This window comes from Theobroma cacao, chromosome 9, assembly GCF_053813885.1.
Source record: "Theobroma cacao isolate CCN51 chromosome 9, ASM5381388v1, whole genome shotgun sequence".
In the NCBI taxonomy this organism is placed as follows: Eukaryota; Viridiplantae; Streptophyta; class Magnoliopsida; order Malvales; family Malvaceae; genus Theobroma; species Theobroma cacao.
Genome location: NC_142647.1, coordinates 2,396,545 through 2,416,957, shown reverse-complemented (window position 1 = coordinate 2,416,957; position 20,413 = coordinate 2,396,545). Strand labels below are relative to the sequence as shown.

General features: G+C 35.1%; 3 protein-coding genes across 4 annotated transcripts; 2 read left to right on the top strand and 1 right to left on the bottom strand.

Annotated features, from left to right (window-relative positions):
* On the top strand, nt 1–3,605 carry LOC18587998 (protein SAWADEE HOMEODOMAIN HOMOLOG 1-like). 2 transcript variants are annotated; one of them, XM_018127594.2, is made up of 10 exons: nt 1–388; nt 481–509; nt 1,181–1,266; nt 1,397–1,442; nt 1,589–1,727; nt 2,351–2,432; nt 2,610–2,661; nt 2,906–3,049; nt 3,142–3,261; nt 3,366–3,605. In XM_018127594.2, the coding sequence occupies exons 3-10, from the start codon at nt 1,190–1,192 to the stop codon at nt 3,417–3,419; spliced, it is 714 nt and encodes a 237-aa protein (XP_017983083.2). In that variant the 5' UTR covers nt 1–388; nt 481–509; nt 1,181–1,189; the 3' UTR covers nt 3,420–3,605. The 2 variants fall into 2 exon arrangements, with proteins under 2 accessions (XP_017983083.2, XP_007012166.3); XM_007012104.3 differs by lacking the exon at nt 481–509.
* A 2,113-nt stretch (nt 3,606–5,718) lies between these two features.
* On the bottom strand, nt 5,719–10,767 carry LOC18587997 (Protein kinase family protein). The gene is made up of 16 exons (XM_018127593.2): nt 10,060–10,767; nt 9,597–9,710; nt 9,437–9,510; nt 9,251–9,320; nt 9,101–9,156; nt 8,942–9,013; nt 8,600–8,694; nt 8,444–8,510; nt 8,152–8,281; nt 7,832–8,050; nt 7,583–7,725; nt 7,327–7,501; nt 7,049–7,139; nt 6,750–6,907; nt 6,465–6,653; nt 5,719–6,380 (listed from the first exon to the last, which is right to left on the bottom strand). The coding sequence occupies exons 1-16, from the start codon at nt 10,483–10,485 to the stop codon at nt 6,321–6,323; spliced, it is 2,139 nt and encodes a 712-aa protein (XP_017983082.2). The 5' UTR covers nt 10,486–10,767; the 3' UTR covers nt 5,719–6,320.
* Nucleotides 10,768–17,256: 6,489 nt separating this feature from the next.
* LOC18587996 (uncharacterized) lies at nt 17,257–17,931 on the top strand. Its single transcript, XM_007012101.3, has one exon. The coding sequence runs from the start codon at nt 17,294–17,296 to the stop codon at nt 17,786–17,788; it is 495 nt and encodes a 164-aa protein (XP_007012163.3). The 5' UTR covers nt 17,257–17,293; the 3' UTR covers nt 17,789–17,931.
* Nucleotides 17,932–20,413: the final 2,482 nt, after the last annotated feature.

The window sequence follows — 20,413 nt, the reverse complement described above, 5'->3', positions numbered from 1 at the left end:
TATTTCGATTTGATTTTACGCTGCAAAGGAAAGCTTCTCTTCTACTGTTACACTCCAAAGGCTCCAGCCTTTTCTATAACCCAAAAGCTAGTAGTAAAAAATTGAATCAAAGACTCCCAACACTGCAAAGGCGCTTAAACTGGCATTCTCTGTACAACAGAGTCTCTGAAACTTTAAAGGCTTTAGGGTTTTCCGAATTATATTAAATGTAGAGATTCCCTAATCCCCAATCGTTTCCCAATACCCCCCACTAATTTATAGAGGGAAAACTTTCAAAGTTTCTATTTGGGGAAAAAAAAGAAAAATTCTGTTTTTGGAGTGTTTGATGGACCGTCTCCGCCCAAGACAGAGACAGAGACCTGTCTTCTCTGGATTTACAAAAGCTGAGGTAAAAAAACTCTTTCTTTCTCTTTTAAGTGGCATTTGTTTATCTGGGCATTCACCAGTTTGTCCAATTGCTGATAACTGTTTCGGTTTTAGCTGTCTTCTCTGGATTTACAAAAGCTGAGGTAAAAAAAACTCTTTCTTTTCTCTTTTAAGTCGCATTTGTTTATCTGGGTATTCTCCAGTTTGTCCAATTGCTGATAACTGTTTCGGTTTTAGCTGCTACTGTGTGTTTATTTTCATGTGTTTTATTTTAAAAAAGAATTTTGTCAGGTTGTTGTATTAATGGTTTTGCTGATAATAGTAGTTTGGTTTACGAATGAATAGTTGAGAAATTTTGCTCCAAATTGAGGGATCTTGAGCAAATGGTGTTGTAGAATTTTGACATTATTCATATATTTCAATCCCAAAAAGCTTCTTATATTTCTTAATGCATTGTCCTTTTATTCTGCTTCTGATTAGCCCAAAGACATGTTGATGTTATCTGTTATTTTTCATGAACATGTGAAGTTCGAGTTCTTGTCTTGATTCTGGTTTGTATTACGTGGTTGTTTTGTGATGTTTTGCACATGTGTATTGGAGTTAAGATCTTTCTTGGTTTGGCATTGTACTAATGTCCACTATGTTTTAATGGTGTTGATTCTATCCTTTTGCTATAAGCGAACCAATGTGATTGTTATGCTAAATTTCTGTCTTAACTGTTGAGATGCCTCATGTTTTTGGCCTCTGCAAAGCTATTATGCTGAGGGACTACAAATCATATATTCGACCCATGTTGTTACCTCCTTATGTATAGATTGAGAAGATGGAGAAATTTTTAATGGAATCAAGAGAGCTGTTGCAGAGCAAGGAGTTTTGTCAAAAAATTGCAAGAAGTTTTAAGTTAGTAGCATTTCATGTATATATCTTTTTAGTTCTCTCCCCCTCCCCATGCCCCTCCCCCTTTCTTTTCCCCCCTTTTAAACTAACCACATGAGTTATCTTGGACTTAAGATGCATGTTGTCTTTGCAGTTCATCGTCAGGTCGTGCTGGCAAACCTATTGTTAAATGGACTGAGGTCTTTTTTAACTCTACACTTTCTTTCATTTTCTGCATTACTTTTCTTATTATTTCTCCTATTTTTCTTCAATTTTGATTATGTTGTTTATATTTAACAGTTCAGGAACTCTCCTATGATCTCTAATTTCATAATTTTTTCTCCAGGTACAAAACTGGTTCATAGCTAGGCAGCAAGAAAGCACATCCAAAGTTGCTTCCTTGACAGATACATCCAAACACAAGTCCAAAATCCCTGAAACTTGCCCTCTAAACGATGGACATCAAAGTACACAGATTCTTAAAGGTGTGTCTTTTGGGAATTTGAAAAAATTGTTCAAAATTGGGAAAGTTCCTCTGATATCTGGTTGTTATAGTACTTTTTTAATCTAATTTGCTAATGACTCTCATGCAATGGCCTGTTTTGGAAATATGAAGCTCTATAAGCATCAAGGACATGGCTACATAATTTGCGTTATCCATGATGTTATATAAATTAATTGTTCACACAACCTTAAATTTTATTTTTAATTGTTCTTGCCGATGTAAACAATCATAATCACAAAATCACATCTTTATTTCTCTTTAAGCAACAATGCAGAGGAATTTCCGAAGTGGAGTGGCCTTCCATACCCTAGTCTTTTTTTTGCTTTACTTGTAAAGTAAAGCTTTTACCTGTATAGAGTAAGAGTCTCTAACTTAACATATGAGTTTTCAAGTGTTTATATTTACTCTCTCTTTCTATTCTACTGGTGCACACATCTTACATAGGTTTCTTGGTCATGTCTGCCTTTGCTTTTTGATCTAAAAACCATGAAATAAAAGTGAAATTGGAACCTTTGTTACTGAATTGAACCAGCCCTTTCTCGTGTTTGGAGAAAAGCATTTTGTTTCCCCAATGCTAATTTTTTTTCCCCTCTCTCTCTCTAGGAGTGGTTTCAAAAGTGGGAGGAAAGGTCCCAGATCTATCAGAACTAGAATTCGAGGCAAAGTCATCAAAAGATGGTGCATGGTAAGCCCATGAATCTGCACTAATTCGATAGCGATCGTGTAGGCTTCCTATTATTATGATTTTTCTCAACATATAGAAAACAACAATGTAAATTAACATGCATTTATTCTTTCATGTCATATGAAATCTAGTAATTTAAACCTGCTCATGCTGGAGTAACTTTATTTTGATGTGCAGGTATGATGTTGATAACTTTCTCACTCACCGATTTCTTGGTTCTGGTGAAGCGGTGAGTATCTAAATAATACTATTGCATTCACTTTCTAGACTGACGCTCATCGTGAGCTAATTTTAAAATGGTCATAGTTGTTGTCAAACATCTTGTGGCATGACAGAGTCCAATTGATATGTAGGAGTAAGCAATAATAGGGTGATTTTTAGGTTGAAACAGTGGAAACTTCTTAAAAACAGTTTGTTGTATTATAAGTATTTATTTTAATAAGTCATTTGATAAAATATATTGTTTGTTAAAGGAAGTTCGTGTTAGATTTGTTGGATTTGGGGCTGAGGAGGATGAATGGGTTAATGTAAAGAAGGCAGTACGTGAGCGATCCATTCCGTTTGAACATACGGAATGTGACAAGGTGAAAGTTGGAGATCTTGTATTATGCTTGCAGGTGACCTTAGATGCACTCATTGTATTTGAAATTTCTCCGGTAATATTCCAACTCTTTGCTACTTAAATTAGTTTTCCCGGCTTTCATTTTAGGAGAGAAGAGACCAAGCAATCTACTATGATGCTCACATCATAGAGATTGAAAGGAAAATGCATGACATAAGAGGTTGCAGGTGTCTCTTTTTTATTCGATATGAACATGATGGCTCTGAGGTAAACATTGTACCTTTCTGTTTCCACCGTGAGTACAAGAAAATTGTTTCCTTTGAAGCTGCCAGTACTGATGTTTCAAGTGTTTTTCTTTTTCCTTCTGCTAGGAGAGAGTTCGCTTGAGGAGACTGTGTTATATTCCGGGCCAACAAATCAGATAGTTTGTACAAGGATTCTGACTTATCTTCTATCTGTCAATCACAATTTTGCATTTTTTATCTGGGTGGGGTAGATTTATTACTGATGGTTTATTGAACAAGAAAATTACAAATATGTAAATCTGTCAGTCTGACAGCATCCTACAAACATTGAAAAATATTACATAAATCGAGCCGATTTCAAAGGAATCAACGCCCCCAAGTGCCTAACCGGCTAATGCAAGTACACTATTCTTGTAAGAGTTTTTCAAAAGGATGATTTGAACTTTCACTCGTACACTAATTAATGATACAGTAAAATGACAACATTAATCTCAAACGTGTAAGCAGCAAGAAATACCACTGTTAACATGGCATATAACATGTTCAGATAGGCACTGAACAATGTCAAATTTCATTGCTGGCATTTGGTGGAGCTACTAGTGATAACATGAATACATGCCCTGCCCAGGTAAACCCTGCAGCTCTTCCATAAACTTACAGGATAGAAACAGGTGTAGCAACTTACAACCTCAAAATGACGCTATACAAAACCACCTGTTACATTATGGTCAACGACAACCTACACACGTAATAGATATAATGTCAAACAAGATAACATGTCACAAAAGTAACGTTGCTTTGGCACCAAAAGCAAGTACAGATACAACTTTTTTCTGGACAAACTGCCAAAACATTTATGCTCATTGATCTTTAGATGAGAAAATTTCCCTTCTCAATGAACTCATGTTGAAGATCTTAATATTCTGGTCTTGAAACAGCAGAGGCGTATCACACGAATGGTTCAACAATTCTCAAGTGAACTTCAGCATCTAGGTTTGCTTTGCAAGAAGAAAAGTTTCCAACTCCCGGCCTCCTAACAATTAACCTGGGAAAGGGGAAGATAGAAGAGAGGTACGATAAGGAAAAGTGATTACGCACTTAAATACTTAATTCACCATTTACCACTATAATGCGTAAATAAATCAGTTTATAAACATATGCAGTTAAACAAGTTAATTTTAAAATTTTTGGCTGTAGGTTTCTTTTCCAGCACGACAGGCATCCATATAGCATAGCATGCCGCTGAAACAGTTACCACAGAACGTTGTGACAAACACCCCATTATATTAGACGATTCACAAATGCATGGACATGCAAGTGAACAGAAACAAACTTGCACACCACATTGCCTTATTGTATGATAAGTCACTGAGCTAGAAAACAAAACTCTCCATTCCCTTAACCCTCACCCTATAAGGAGAAATTCAAATCAATATTATAGATTCTTTAACCACAATATCAATAACTTTCATCATGTTAGAAAAAGTTACTTAGTATTTTGATGCCAAATATAATAGAATGCACAGAGGTAATGAAAGTAGTGCCCCAAGCATTACCAGGAGCTGGTAAGTGCTTGTATTTCTGTATCATCAGTTCCAATCACAGAAGGCAAAATCAGACATGGACAAGAATTAATTAGGTACTCCCCAGCAAAGATGAACATATGAATTGCTTAAAAAGCCGTATGCTTACCACTTTAAAAGCAGGAGAAGTATACAGTTGGAATTTTCAAAGATCAGCCTGAAGCTATACCTGAAAAATGTGCAAAAAACATAGTAAATAAAAAGAATGGCCCATGTACACAAAAACTGCTCGGAAAGTGTACAATTAGTCACATGACCTAAAAATATGCATCAAGTTCACTTGTGAAAGTTCCTTACCAAATCAATACTGGTTGGTCTCCTGGCTGTTCCTTAGCAAAAACTTTTAGGCACATATAAAAGGCCTCTGCTGCATTTTTGCTTCTGAGATTTTGACATCTGTTAATGATACAAAAGCATCTTGTACGCTCACAATTGGAGCCTACGACAAAAAATTCACTACATAACACCACTCTAAACTCCAAAGTACAGCATTGAGATAGGGTTAAGAAACAAATTGTGAGCTAAAAATATGGCATTATTAGACTACATCAGCAAACTATTACAAATTACCACTATGGCATTCAAAAGGTAAAAGAGTATTAAAAGGTTGGTACATTGAAAGATCACAACTTCAATTATTCAGATGCTTATCCACAATGGACAGTAAAACTTGATGGGAAACAGATATATCACCTCTAGCATGCACCTAATGAAAACAACAGCATGAACTCACTCATATAAGAAAAGAAGAAATAATGGGATAAAAACATCTACCCCAAATAATTTGAAACAATGGGGAGTTTGGCAAAAGGATGAGGTATTTGTAGTTGTGATTGTGTTATTCTAACTGTCCATAAAATATTCAGATGGATCATGTGCTGCATGCACTGGATAGCTTTGAGGGAAATGAGAATACTAGCATCAACTATAGCGCAAAAGTTAATAATGATATCCCATTACATACTGTTGCTTCAAAATATACAAAATAAGTAACATTCTCTCTTCTTTAGGGTCAAATCAGACATCCCAGAAGTGAAAGGGTGAAAGACCATTATGATCTTCTAGTCCAGAAAACAAGGCTAGACATAGTACAGACCGAGTAACTCAAGGCATGTAGACTCCAGCATAAAATCATCATTGTAGATTCCTTAAACACCATCAACAATGAAAACATAACCTGTGCACTTGCCTTCAACCAAGAAATTATAATTTCAAAACTATACAAGTAAGGTAAGAACACCCACATCTAATGGGACAAAAGATCTGAAATTAGCTCATAAAGATTTGACTTGATTGAATGACAGTGCACAGGTGGTTGAATAGATGCTACATGATGGTGACGATAAAGTAGAATTTTGCATACATCAACTCCCAAATGCTGCCATCAATCAATCTGGCTAAAGAGCTTAGTTCCCTAAAAATGAAGCAGCAGAGCCGTCTTGTCATACATATGCACGATCAAATAAAATGTGTGGCATCTGAACAAAATTGTGGCAGTTCACGAAACAGTTCGACCATAGCAAACTGATGCAATATATAGATTCTTCGCCCATTTCTCCTGAGGAAAAAAGCACTATGTAAACATTTACACTTTTAGGAAGAAAGGATGAAATAAGCTAGCGAACAGAGTTGAATGCAATACCTTCACATGAGTGCTAGGAAACGCAGAAGTTCGGAGGGTCTCCTGAGTTTCATCTGCAGGTTTTCTTCTTGGAATACTAAGAACAAAAGCAGCTTGATCCCAAGTTGCAGCAGTTGATGTGATGCGGTAGCCACTATCCCACCTCCGATGAATACCTTCACTAGGATAGAGAAAATCTAATTCTACAACCTGCAAGTGGACCCAAAAAGGATATCATCAGGCCATATGCATTTTGTTTACTACAATGGAGTGCATCAACAGATATTCTTGAAATCCACTAAAAACCTGGTCAGAAAATGGAGCACCACGCGACATAACAATCGCCCATCTGCTTCCGGCAGTGGCCATGGCAGTCACATAAAAACCCTCCCTCCATTTTTTGTGGATCCACTTAAAGGGAAACGAATCGCTAACTTTGTAAGATTGCTGCAAATACTGCGTCCCTACATTCAATAAAGCAAAAAAAATAAGATATAGACCAAATAAATAAAAAAATGGTAATTTCTTGTGGAAACCTCCTATTTGCCAACGGAAATGTCAGTGTGGGAAATGCAATATCACAATTGGAGAGTGTGCAAACTAACCCTTAGACATTACAACTAATGAGCTCCCATTATTAGCTCCTGCAATTGCACTGATGTAGTGATTCTTTTCCCATTGCTCCATAATCCATTCCTTCAGAAAGTAACAAAATTGATAATTAATATTTGTGCCAAACCACAAACCAAGAGCTATTTACAATAGTGTTTGACATACATAACTAAGTGCAAATATCACATTAGCATGCAACTTAAAATGAAATATATAATGTAGCAGACTTGCAATAGATAAAGGTCTTAGAATCAAAAGGAACACAAGCAACCTTATGAAGAAAGGATGGTGAGAGCTCATAAACTTGAGCAGTGAAGCCAGTGCCAGCATCCATAATAAGAGCCCATAGGTTCGAACAAGAAGCCACACTGCTGATAAATAACCCATCTTCATTTCCTTTCTCTATGTGTTGGGGAAGCCTCACATCTGCCACATTATAATGATATCTACAACAGGAGATAGAAATTATCAGCATCTATTCTTATTCATGAACTTGTAAAGCTTGATAGTGATCTTATGATAGATACCTTTGCTTCATAGGCCTACGAGCATTGTACACACTAATCCATTGTGTTGCAGGCATTCCCATTCGAACCTTCTTCTTTGGCTGTTCATCCTCTTCCTCCTCCATCGTCAACCGTCCTCGCTTGTGACCTACTTGAAATATAAGCTTCAAGACAAAAATATATGAGTTAAATGAGTTCCAACATATGAGATACACATCTTTCTCAAAGACAAGTCGAGCAAATAATGCAGAGACAAGAAGCCAAAATTACCTTCTGAGCACCATCAGTATTTATTGGCCTAATATCTGGATTTGGACCAACAATTCCATCAAATAGAGAGACATATTTTGCATAATTCGGTTCCTCATCAAACTTCAAATTCACCACATATTCAACAAACTGTCTGAAAGGTGCAGGGCAAAAGCAACACAAAGTTTCTGGGGAAGTTGCCATCTTCTTCTTACAAACAAGAAAGCCTTTATTTTCACCCTAAAATAGCCACTTGCATCAGAAATGTAACAGATAATATATATATATATATATATACACAAATATGAACATACTGACATCTTTATTTAAGGAATCCAAACCTGATATCCCTGCCAAGGTAACCGACCACGGAGGAGAAAAATGAGTGTGTAAGCCAGAGATTCTAGATCATCTCTCCTGCTCCCAGTTCTACCAAGATGAGCATGAACACTAGCATACCGTACAGTTCCCCTGCAGTACAGGACTTATCAATAACTGATAATCATAACCTTAAAAAAGAAAAAAAGGAAAAGAACCCCCAAGCTTATAGATAGATGAACAAATCTAACTTATGCACCACCCCAGAAAGGAAAAAGAAAATCATGCAAAGGTAATATATAACTTTAATTTTACCTGAAAACATCAGGACGTTGATCATATTCAACATGTTGACCACTTGAACTATCTCGCCACCTGGTCGCTGTTAAGTCAGAATAGAAACAGAACTGTCAGGAATGATTGGGATCTGCATATAAAATATATCTTAAAAGAACAAAATTTACAGCTTACCTAATCCTAGGTCAACAAGAAAAAGTTTTTTCTCATCTGGGGTTCCCGGAGTACCAAGCAAGAAGTTCTCAGGTTTCACATCCCCATGCACGTATCTACAAATTATAGAAGCAACAGCATTATAGCTCCAATAGTTTTCTACTGACAAAGAAAAAAGAACTGATGTAACTGGAAGAATCATAATGCATTCCACCCAAAACCAATGATGGGGACCTCAATCCAGTGGACAGATTATCAACATTTATCAATTTCATCACATCAACTCTCTTAACAACAAATCCTCTTGCAGCATGCTATAAAAACAAACAAATCATAGGCAAAAAAAGAAAATAAATGTATCACCCTCTGGAGTGCATCTTCTCTAAGATCGAGATGGCCTCGATGGCAATACATGCAACCATTTCGATGGACATCCTGATATTGAAAGATAAAGCTACCATTAGTTAGCCAATTCATTAATAAATTAAGTAAAATCCACCATGCAACTTCCAATGAACCTACGTGTGCGAGTTATTATTCCAAACATCCCATAAGCTAGGTCCAAGCATATCCATAACCTGTTAAAAATATCATAACATCTCAAAGTCAAACTCTAAAACTTGATACATATATATTACAAAACTAGGAGATTGCATTAAAGAAAACACATACCATAACATAGTAGTCACCTTGCCGGCCCTTGTAATGAACTCGAGGCACACCATGGCTACCACCAAGTGCACTGCACAAAAAGAATTCGAAGCTATAGTTAAAATCTCAAATGACATACAACCCTTATAAGTGAGGCTACGGTACAAATATAACAATCATTAAACAATAAGATGATAGGAATCTCACTTGTAAACTTGCCACTCATATGGTGGCCCATAATTACATCCTTTGCTGCTTCTATGCTCAAATTTTAAAGCTACCTAAAATTCAAACATAACAGGTTTAGCACATTGCCAATGGAACTATTTGAGTACGTACTAAAACCGCCTGTAAGACAACTCCGTACCTCAAGTGCTCCTGGACCAGTAGCGCCAATTCGTCGACCAACATACACTTGTCCAAAGCCTCCTTTCCCCAGTTTCCTTTCTATTCTATACATTGGGGAACCACCTACCTGAACCTGTTGCGACAAAAACAACGAATGTTATCTGGTTTTTGTTCAGAATGTAACTTGTGGTCAATGAAGCCTAAGACAACAGTTAAACCTTATTTTTAAATACTAATGTCAAGGTAGATTGAAGTGGCAACCAATACAACAGTTAAAAGTAACCCAAAACCAAAAATGTACGGAAATAATAAGGCTACAACTTGAAGAGAAAAAGAATAAATATACATCTTCTTTCCCTCCTTCCCTTCTCCGGATTCCTTAACGATAAAATTTAAAAGGGCAAAAAAAAATTAAAATCGGAAATCCAAAAACAGAAATCTTACCAAATAAATAAAATAGAAAAATCCAGAGAACAAGATACCTTCTCGGGAAGCGGAGCTGTACTTCCTTCATCTTCAGCGCCGGGCCCTTTATCGCCGCTACGGCCACCACTATCGTATTCGTCCATCTTCTTCTCGGCAACCTCTTCTCTCAAAACCCTAAGTTCTTTAATATCCTTGTCCTGTTTCCTTCCAAACGGCGTCGTTTCTAAACCAGCACCGCTCACGATGTTATTGTGTTTGTTATCGTTGTCGTTAAGCTTGTTCTCATAAACGGCAGCGACGATCGCGTCCTTCTGTTTCCTGTTCTGTGCGGTTCTCCCCTGGCGAGTGCGTACAGTAAACTTGCTCTTCTTCTTGTTGTCGTTGGTATCGGGTTGGGGGAGAATATTATTAATCGGGTTTGGATTCTGGTTAGGGTTGATAGAGGCCCGATTTCTGCGAGCGTTGCTACGCAGCTCAGGCATCGTCGGGATTACGTTCGTCCATGAAGGAAGGTAGCTTGGCGAAGATTCATGAAGCTTCTGGAATCATCGGCGGATATCTTTCGATCACTGGCTTTGAGAGAGAAAAGGATAAAACCAAAAATAAAAAATAGACAGAGATTTTGGGGTCTTTTTATTTAATTTTTACGAAGAGGGAAGAAATTAGGGTTGGATGAGTGGGAATTTTGGAGATCTGTGGAGGGAATTGAAAAGAAGGGGATTCTCTTCCGCTATTGTACCACAAAGACAAAGAAAGAGATGTGATGTGAGAGAAGCAATGCTCTATTGATTTTTTTTCCCCTAATTGTTAATTTCGAATTTTAATTTTAACTCCTCCCGGTTAAATACTTAAATTCCTTACTACGAGTTAAAATAAAAAAATTTCTATTTGTTTTTTACTCCAAAAATAAGTCTTATTTCTATTTTATAACTGTTTTAATTCTTGTAAAATACTACTTGTTTCTTATTTTAATTGCATTATACAGTATTACATTTCCCGAATCAAATCTTGCCCGACTTACAATTTATCAGCTTCTTTTTAAATCTCCCTTGAGTTAACTTACTAACTTCATTGACTTCAATTTAAAAAATAATAATAACAATAATAATTAAATGTAATATTATAGCTCAAGAAAAATAAATTAAATACTACTCAGTAATTAATTTTGTCCAACTCTTTAATTTATTTTTTCTAAATTATAATTATTAACCTCAGTAGATAAAAAGTTTATGTCAATGAAAAATACTATTATAAAACGATTAATGTGGTTTGCAGCCAACAGTTCACAATGTTTCAATTCCCCCCCCCCCCCCCCCCCCCCCCCCTTATAGTTAGAATATGTATATCAAATCATCTTGATTGGTTAGGTAACCGTTTGAAAGATTACACTTAAACTACTTTGGTAGTTTTTTCAAAAAAAAAAAAAAAGGGTTAATAAATACTAGTACAAGGAGTTTAATGCGAAATGAAAAATTATCTTTAATTAAGGTCAAAGTTGTACTATAATCTACTCATATTAATTTAATGAATATAATAATTAAAAAATAAAAAAGAGAAAATGAATTAAAATTTATCAAATGATTTTGACAAGAAATATATAATTTTTTAAGAGAGTTTAGAATTTTATAAAGTGAAATATGTTATTATTAGATGATGATTGCAATCAACAAACACAAGCTTAGTGACTATGATTATCTGAATAATGGCTGAGGTTTTGGAGTTAAATAATGATACTACTAATAAAAGTTATGTGCATTTATATAAAAAATAGTATTAATTGAAAAAAAAACCCCAAATAATGATTGTATAACTCGATGCCACCTTAATTAACAAAGAATATATTACTTCACATTATTATATAATATCAATCTTTATTATTTATCCAAATATTTTAGCTAATATTGTATTATTAAACCAAATTTATATCCTAACATCTATGAATACAAGATTAAGAATCCAAATTCATGAAGTTGAGCAAGACGTGGCTCAACAGATTACCAGTAAATAAATATAGTAAAACTCAGCATGAAAAGTTGAGACTAGAAGAAAGCTACTCTAAGGCTAACCACGCGGCATTTGTGAACTCGAGCCTCAGGTCTCACGAGTCACGACTGAAAAAGTTTAATTACTGATATGACTCAGCAACAGGGGATCGACGGTGCCAACATTTGATAAAACCACGCAAAATAAAATCATGCTTTGCCAGGCAGATTATGATAATTACCGGAATAAGACTTTTATCTAACGTTCCACGAAACGAAATTGTGCATGTCTTTCTCAACACGTGCTTTCAAAATTACCTGTTTGTTACGATATTCTGTTTATAAAAGAAAAGAAATTCAAAAAAGTTTTTCGTTGTTGTTTGCATGGCCTTGTAATGGGCCGACATGTCACACGACGTTGAGAGATGTTCTTGTGATGAGGAGCTCGACAGATTTTCATTCCCGATTCAATTACTTTGTAATTATAAATGGGAGAATGTAGGAGAACAGTGAAGTGCTCGTTGGATGTAATGGTACTTAAAGATTTGGCGACAGATCGCAGTCAAGTAGAAATGGTGTATGAGAGCAGATGTTTGGCAGAGAAAGCCCATGAACCTGGAAGGATTTCTCAAATTCTGGCTTGATGTAAACCTTCCCAAGTTGGCTGCAAAACTGATGTTACTTTCAAAGGTACACAAAAGGCAGGTAACAGCCCAGAAATTACTATCATTTTTCCCCTCATAAATCTATCCATTTTGTGATAAGCTGTCCTGGATTGATGAAACTAAAGGAAGAAGTCTTGACCAAGAGCTGAATATTCCAGTGGGGAAGAGAGAGGGCTTTAGATTATTCTGAATCAACTCTTAATCGAATTTCAGCAACGGCTAAACTTAAACATCAAAGAGCATACTGCATCTCCACACTATGCTTATACCCGACTTCTTCAACCTTTATTCCAGGCTAGCAAAAGCCCCTTCCCTTAAGTCTCCCACAGGTCATAATTACAGCCAAAACATTGGGGTCATGCCATGCATTTTCTGTTGTGGAAATTGATTACTTCAATTAACTCCCTTATAGCAGAGTCCGGCCCATTGGGAATTTTGCTATGAGCCCCGAATTATACGAGGTTGTCAAAAGAATTCCTCGCCCACTTAAAAACACCAGACTCTGGAAACCCACTGAATGACAACATTGGGTCTTAATGAAGACTATCCCAATGTACCCCGTTTTGAAGACCATCCCATTCCTAATGTATTTTGGATAAATAATGCTAGAAAAATACTATATTTCATAAAATTTTATGATAAAAAATTTGTATTGAATTTTAATTTCACTCGAATGTAATGCATCAAGATTAATACTTTTTGAGTTATGAATCAGATCTAAAAAAAATGAAACATAAATCACAAAATAAAAGATAACGTTTAAATTAGTGAAAGAAGTGGTTAGTCCTTGAGTTCATGGAAACACAAAGAAGAATGCATGGGTGAAAAGGCAACATAAACTCAATCAGGTTGAATTTTCTAAACTCAATTTAATTTATTTGATTTGAGCCCATGTTTGATTTGACATGTCATAATAGTGCAATGAATTTTGCCTTTCAAAAAAAAATAGTGCAATGAATTTTGCATGTAGAAAATAAATTTTGAACTCCATAGCATGTTGACAAGTTTAAATTAAAGATAAATTTCAGTGAAAATTTTAACATTGGATCATATTGTATGTTTGTCGTCTTATAATCTTCTATCGATCTTACTGAATTATAAGTTGTAATGTTAAATTTTTATAATGTGACCGTATTGATTCTAATTTTAGTGACAATAAGACCTGAGAATATGGTAAAGCCTTGAATTTAAGATAAAGATTACCATTATCTTTGTCATCTTGCATATGAGATTTTTAATTTTCTTTGCTCGTTTTCTTGTTGAAACTAATGCCATTACCTAGCTCCAGCTTGCGTAGGTGAAGCATTCACTAGTTAGATATTTGAATATTCAACTTCTTCAATGATTGAGGAAAAAAAATTAACTTTTTCTTGGGTTAAAGAATGACAACCATTTTAATATTTTAAAATATTAACTTTTTCCTTTTTATCACAAGAAAAAATATAATCTGTTTAATTTAGGGCCATTATACATGTCCAGAGTAATTTTTGTGTAATACTATTAATGTAAATCTTCTAAATTATATAAGTGTGGGCTATGTGACTTTGAGGTTATGATCATTTTGGTTTCTCAAAATGAAAAAGAATTGGTGTGAAATAAGTGTAGTTTCTTGGGAAAGTGAACTAGTTTATTTTGAAGAATGAATATTTAGTTTGCTAACACATGATGGAATGATTTATTCGCACATAAAAAAAATGCAACAAGACATGGTGTATTACACAGTGAGCATTGACAGATCTTATGCCAAACTTTCAATAATAGTAATTATTTTATAATTCTTTTACATTTAGTTTCTTGTATAAGGTAAAGGAATATGATGGAGAAATGATTGTGTGTTTCTTCATTCAAGGGGATTTATTTGGGGTACCAATAATTAGATACTTGTAAATAGTTATTTTTTTAACTCAATATTTCTCTTCTGGTTGTCAACATGAAATTTTGATTTTAATTTGCATGCTTTAGTAAGTGCATGAAATGTGATTTTCAGAAATGTGCAATTGCCGAGTGGTGTTTGTTGGTCCATATGTGAATATTTGTGCTCTTTATGTGTGGATTGTGCATAGATTAAAAATATGTTTCAAATGTTATGTCCTATTATATTTATATACTTAAATACCATACTAGTATGTAATTGTATGAGAAAAAATGTCAATTTTTTTTTAAATGAGCCTTATTTGGTGAGTCATTATGATTGAAATGTACTGTTAAATATGTTGATGTTTAGCTGGAAATATGATTGTAAACATGTTTGAAATTGATAATTTGGTTATGTTTGATAATGGTGATAGGTATCTAGCAAAGTATGGCATGTAAATGGAATTGGTTGAAATTTGTGTATGATTAATTAGACAAATATGTCTATGTAAACATGGATTGTTAATTGATTTTAAGATTGTGAGTATGTGTGAAGTCAAAGGAAAATAAGATGTGACCATGTCACCTAGCTAGATAAGAATAATATGTGAATCTTGGATGGTGGAATTATAGTGCTAGTCATGTAATCCAGAAATTGAATATATGTTTATATATACCTCTAGATATGATGTGATATATGATGGATTATAGTTGTGTATGATACTGTTTTATGTTTAGTTTTTATATGAAAAATTTTGAAGAAGCCAATGATATTTTGGGTGTTAAAATCATAAGACGTGATAGTGGTCTAATATTAACATAAGAGCATTATGTTGAGAGGTAATTTAAAAAGTTTGAACATTTTAATATTACACTTGTGAATACTTTTTATAGTGTTAATAACCAATTAAAGAAAATTAGAGGTGATAATATGGCTTAGTCTAAATATGCTTAGATTAATGAGAGTCTGATGCATTTGATGAAAGTGCAGATTTCTTTCCTGTGCTCAAATATACATATTGATTAAGCCCAAGTGATATTTTGTATCTTGGTAGCTTTATTTCTTAACTTACCGTGACTCTGTCTTTTTATCATGGTAAAGAAAGAATTAGTTTTTGATTGAATCTAACTCAATCTTTTTACCAGGTCTTTTAGTATATTTTGTAACGTTCATTTTACTTGAAATTTTTCTCATGCTAAAAAAAATTAATTTTTGATTGAATTAGACTCAATCTTTTTACCAACTCTTTCAAAATATTCTGTAACGTTACTTTTACTTGAAATTTTTATCCTGGTAAAAAAAGAACTAATTTTTTATTGAATTAGACTTAATATTTTTATCAAGTCTTTCAAAATATTTTGTAACGTTCCTTTTACCCCGATCTTACAGATTATTTTATAACGTAATCTTGATTTTTTCTTGATTCAATCAATCGCTTTTCTCTATAAATACCATCCTTTTCTTTGTTTCCTTCGCTTTCTTATTTTACTACATTCTTTTTTATTATTAATTTTTTAGTTGTTCCTATTATGTCTGATAGTTTATATAAACTGATCAGGAAAGGTCTATTGAATCTTAGAAGATAAATATTTAGTTTTTTTGCACCAAGTTTCGTATGGCAAAAATTATCTTTTAAAGATAATGAAATCACGCTTTAATTTTTTTTTTTTTACTTATTTTATTATTATTTTTATTTATTTTTCAGATTTTGCAACGGATAACGAGTTACCTTTTGATTTCCGTTATGCTAACCAAATCGATCTGCCTTTCAAGTGACTCCAATTTCTACTACTAAAAGGGAACCGTTTGTTGAATTAGTAGTAATAGTAATCGGTTGGCTAGAAAATCGTAACTCAAAACTCCAACAAAATTACTTGCCGGAATCAAATTGCCCAGAGAGGCTGCTAGTTACCCTTACTTAAGTTCTGGATTCTTCATGCGCCGTATGCAGGCAGTAAAGGTATTGCTAGTCTATGAGTGACAAGACAAACCAGAGAAACTTCTACTTTTGCTGGAAAATACAAGAAGAAATTATGGATTTTTTTACCCCGAAAACCTTTACTATGGCAAGCCTTACTTTTCGTTATGAAACCTTCATGTTCCGTATACAACCTGTAAAGGTCTTCGTTAGTCAATAAGTGACAAGACAAACCAGAAAAACTTCTATTTTTGCTGTAAAATAGAACAATAAATGGTTGATTACCTTTAACATGACAAGCCTTAATCATCGTTCGTTCTTCATGTTTGGTATAGAAGCAGTGAAGGCTTGTTTGTCTATGAGTGACAAGACAACCTGAGAAACTTCTATTTTTGCTGTAAAATACAACAAGAAATGATTGATTTTTTACCCGAAACCATTAATATGACAAGCAAGAAAAGGTTCAGGGGTTCCTCTGGGTCAGGCATGAAGTGTACTTGCTCTACCAACAAAAAAACAACGTACACTTACTCTGTAAATTATGAAGCATACTAATATAAGATATCATCCCAGGCTACCTTAAGAAAAACGAGTTATTAATGTATTAAGTAAAAATATTTTTTAAAATAATAATTTAATGAATTTTAAAAAGTATTTATAACCATCAGTAAATAAGACCCAATTTTAATAATTAAAATCGAAATGACGAGGCTGATTTTGGTAATCTGGCAGACCATGCAGCTTACTGTATGAAAACTACATACCCTGATTATCTATATATACGACTGCGCTCTATGCAATCACTTCACATTCTCTCCTTTTCTCTCCATCTCTCTATTCTATCTCTCTCCCTTGGCTTTTCTCTCACAAATGGCCGAAGAAACACAACCAAAATGGGAAGGGAGGGCCACGGCGGAGCTAAAAGGCTCAACAGCAGAGCAGATATGGCCGTTCCTGGAGGATTTCTGCAACATAGACAAGTTCTATCCCAACTTGGATAAATGTTACCGAGTAGAAGGAACTCCAGGGCAGCCTGGCCTGGTCCGTCATTGCGCAACCAAGATTGGATGGGCCAACGAGAAGCTTTTGACCATTGATCGGACCAACCGCTGCCTAAATTACGAGGTCCTGGAAAATACTGCTGGGTTTAAGAACTACGTGGCCACTCTCAAAGTCTTGCCGACGGAGGGTGACGGTGAACCTGCAGGGTGCAAGATCGAGTGGTCTTTTATAGCTGGTCCGTTTGAAGGGTGGAGACTGGAAGATTTGGTTTCTCATCGTGATTATTGTCTCCAATTCATGGCAAAGAAAATGGAGGATGCTATCAAGGCTCAAATCTACATGGTTACGTGTGTTTCTCCGTAAAGAATAATTTCTAGTGATTTATTGCAATCAAGCTTGGAATAATATTTTCCAAGTCTATGTGTGGAAAAATTGTTGGATTTAATGCTCTTCGACAAACCCAACGTCAATACGATTGAAATAAAACCTGTTGAATCCTTACAACTGATCAGGTATTGTATATTGTAATATTACAGATTCTGTTAAATGTTTCAGTGGATGATTTATATTAATATCTGTTATAGTACTAGTGTATAATAATATATACTGGCAACAAGTCATCTATGATTGTCATCATATAAATTGAAATAGTTACGTGGATTGTCAGAGTTTGAGTACTGTCCTCCTGGTTGGCACTCTTTCATTGTTATCTAAGCAAGTCGTTCACTGGTTCGAGTTCCTACATTACACTAATGTGTCCCATGGAGTTCTCATAATAAGAGTAAGAATTAAACTTGACTCGAGAGACGTGTGTCCGAAGCTTATGCCTTGCTAGCTTAAATCTTTCATGTCATCTGATCTCCGGTAGATATGAAAAAAAAGAGAAGGTGTTGTCTTAAGAGTTGACAAATCATTTGGGTACTGTAAAATTCTAAATTTGATCCACAAACTAACAATTTTTTTATGGACAAAGAAGCTTCTTGCTATTTATGTATAAGTACGAAAGCAGTGAGAACCCAAGAGGTGTATTAAGAATATTATCCCATTGATCTTTCCATCTTTCTCAAGAGTCAAGACAATATTCTGAGAGAGTCTAATGAGAGATATTTGGTCATATGTACAAATACAATGTAATTTGGATGCGTCACTTTCTGTCAATTATGAAAAGTATAAGAGAGCTGGGCGGCGCACATGAAAATTGCAATTGATTCAGTCAGATGTTGAACATCAGAGTCAAGTAAGTGAAGATATTTTCAAAGCAAACCAGGGCGCCGGAGCCCCAAGGGTACATGTGGATGAGTAGTGAACTTTCTGAAGACAACTACGTTCTTTGCCTAACTTTGGGTTAAAGAAAACCCTTAATCTATCCTGCAAAGATCATTTACCAGAGACACTCAATCATTCCAGCTCCGGCACCTAATCTCTTCTCCATGCTGTCAATGATATCCTGTCCTATCTCTTCACTCTCAGGCTCAAAGAGAAGGTCGTGCAAGAAGCCCTCCCACTGTTTTTGGCTAAGACTTCATCTATCGTTCACGAAACAATTTGTGTATATCTTTCTTAACACATGCTTTCTAAATATGGACATTGATGTAATTATGACTAGTCTTGACTGCAAAATGAAAATAGAAAAAGCAAAAAAGTTTCAGATGAAAGAAGAAAGAGCTAGTTCGTACTAGAATAAAACTTGATTCGTGTAATCCGAATCTTCGCTTGCGTGGTCATGTAATGGGCCGACACGTCAAGCGACGTTGAGAGATTTTCTTGTGATAAGGTGCGCCACAGATGTTTATTCTCGATTCAAATACTTGGTAACTTTAAATGGGAGGGCGATAGGGAATATTTTCCTGGTAGATGGAAAATGTGGAATGTATTGTTGAACAATGATCTTATTTAAAAGCTAAAAGAAGATCATTAAATTTGATTATTAATTTGTAAAAATATGTCGGAAAGCAGTGAACTTTTTGTTGGATGTATATGGTACTTCAAGTATTGTGACAAACCACAGTGAAGTAGCAATGGTGCATGAGACCAGATGTTTGCCAGAGAAAATCCATGAACCTGGAAGGATTTCTCAAATTCTGGCCGATCGATAAAAACCCTCCCGAATTGTCTGCAAATTTGATGTTGCTTTCAAAGGTACAAAAGGCAGGCTACAGCCCAGATATTACTATCTTTTTCTCCCTTCATAAATCTATCCATTTGATATAACTGATAAGCTGTCCTTGGTTTATGAAACTAAAGGAAGAAGTCTTGATCAATAGCTGTATATTCCACTGGGGAGGGAAAGGGGCTTTAGATATTCTGAATCAACTCAGAATCGAATCTCAGCAACGTTTAAACTTAAACATCAAAGAGCATATTGCACCTCCACGGTATGTTTATCCCCTACTTCTTCAACCTTTATTCCAAGCTAGCAAAGCCCCTTCCCCAAGTTCCCCACAGGCCATGTATCAGCCGAAACAGTGGCGGTCATGCCTTTTTTCTTTTGGGTTCTTGAAAATGATTACTTCACGTCTTCACCAAACTCTTATACCGGAGTATGGCCCATTAGGTTTTTTTCTTGAAGCCCAGTCCCTGACCCACTTAAAACACCAGACACTGGAAACCCACCGAAGGACAGCTTTGGGTCCCATGATCTCAACTCTGGTTTTTTGAATCAAGACTTAAGCTAGACCTGGGATGCTATCCCAGCACTCCGGGAGACCACTTGTAAAATAGGTCTAAGGTCCAACCTTTACTTTTTGCAAACTTGTTTTACCTTAATTGAAGTCATAAGAAATAAAAGAGTATAAGGTAGATCATAAGATTTTTTAGATCATGTTTGTACGAAGTTTTCATCAAAAATGATTAGATGAAAATTCAAGTTTAATATTTGATTGATATTGATTCGTCATGGCCCCTAATAGGTTGGATCGGATGTGAAGCTGTGTGGGATCCATCATCACCCCTAATAGCAGATATTGATTCAAAACACTTCCTTAGTGG

Excerpts from the sequence above, each read along its gene's own strand:
- LOC18587998 (XM_007012104.3), top strand. The coding sequence starts at position 326 with ATGGACCGTCTCCGCCCAAGACAGAGACAGAGACCTGTCTTCTCTGGA. Across the intron at positions 389-1,180 it reads CTGGATTTACAAAAGCTGAG|ATTGAGAAGATGGAGAAATT; the intron begins GTAAAAAAACTC and ends CCTTATGTATAG. Across the intron at positions 2,433-2,609 it reads TCATCAAAAGATGGTGCATG|GTATGATGTTGATAACTTTC; the intron begins GTAAGCCCATGA and ends TTTGATGTGCAG.
- LOC18587997 (XM_018127593.2), bottom strand. The coding sequence starts at position 10,485 with ATGCCTGAGCTGCGTAGCAACGCTCGCAGAAATCGGGCCTCTATCAAC. Across the intron at positions 9,157-9,250 it reads AAGGTGACTACTATGTTATG|GTTATGGATATGCTTGGACC; the intron begins GTATGTGTTTTC and ends TATTTTTAACAG. Across the intron at positions 7,140-7,326 it reads CACCATCCTTTCTTCATAAG|GAATGGATTATGGAGCAATG; the intron begins GTTGCTTGTGTT and ends TACTTTCTGAAG.
- LOC18587996 (XM_007012101.3), top strand. The coding sequence starts at position 17,294 with ATGGCCGAAGAAACACAACCAAAATGGGAAGGGAGGGCCACGGCGGAG.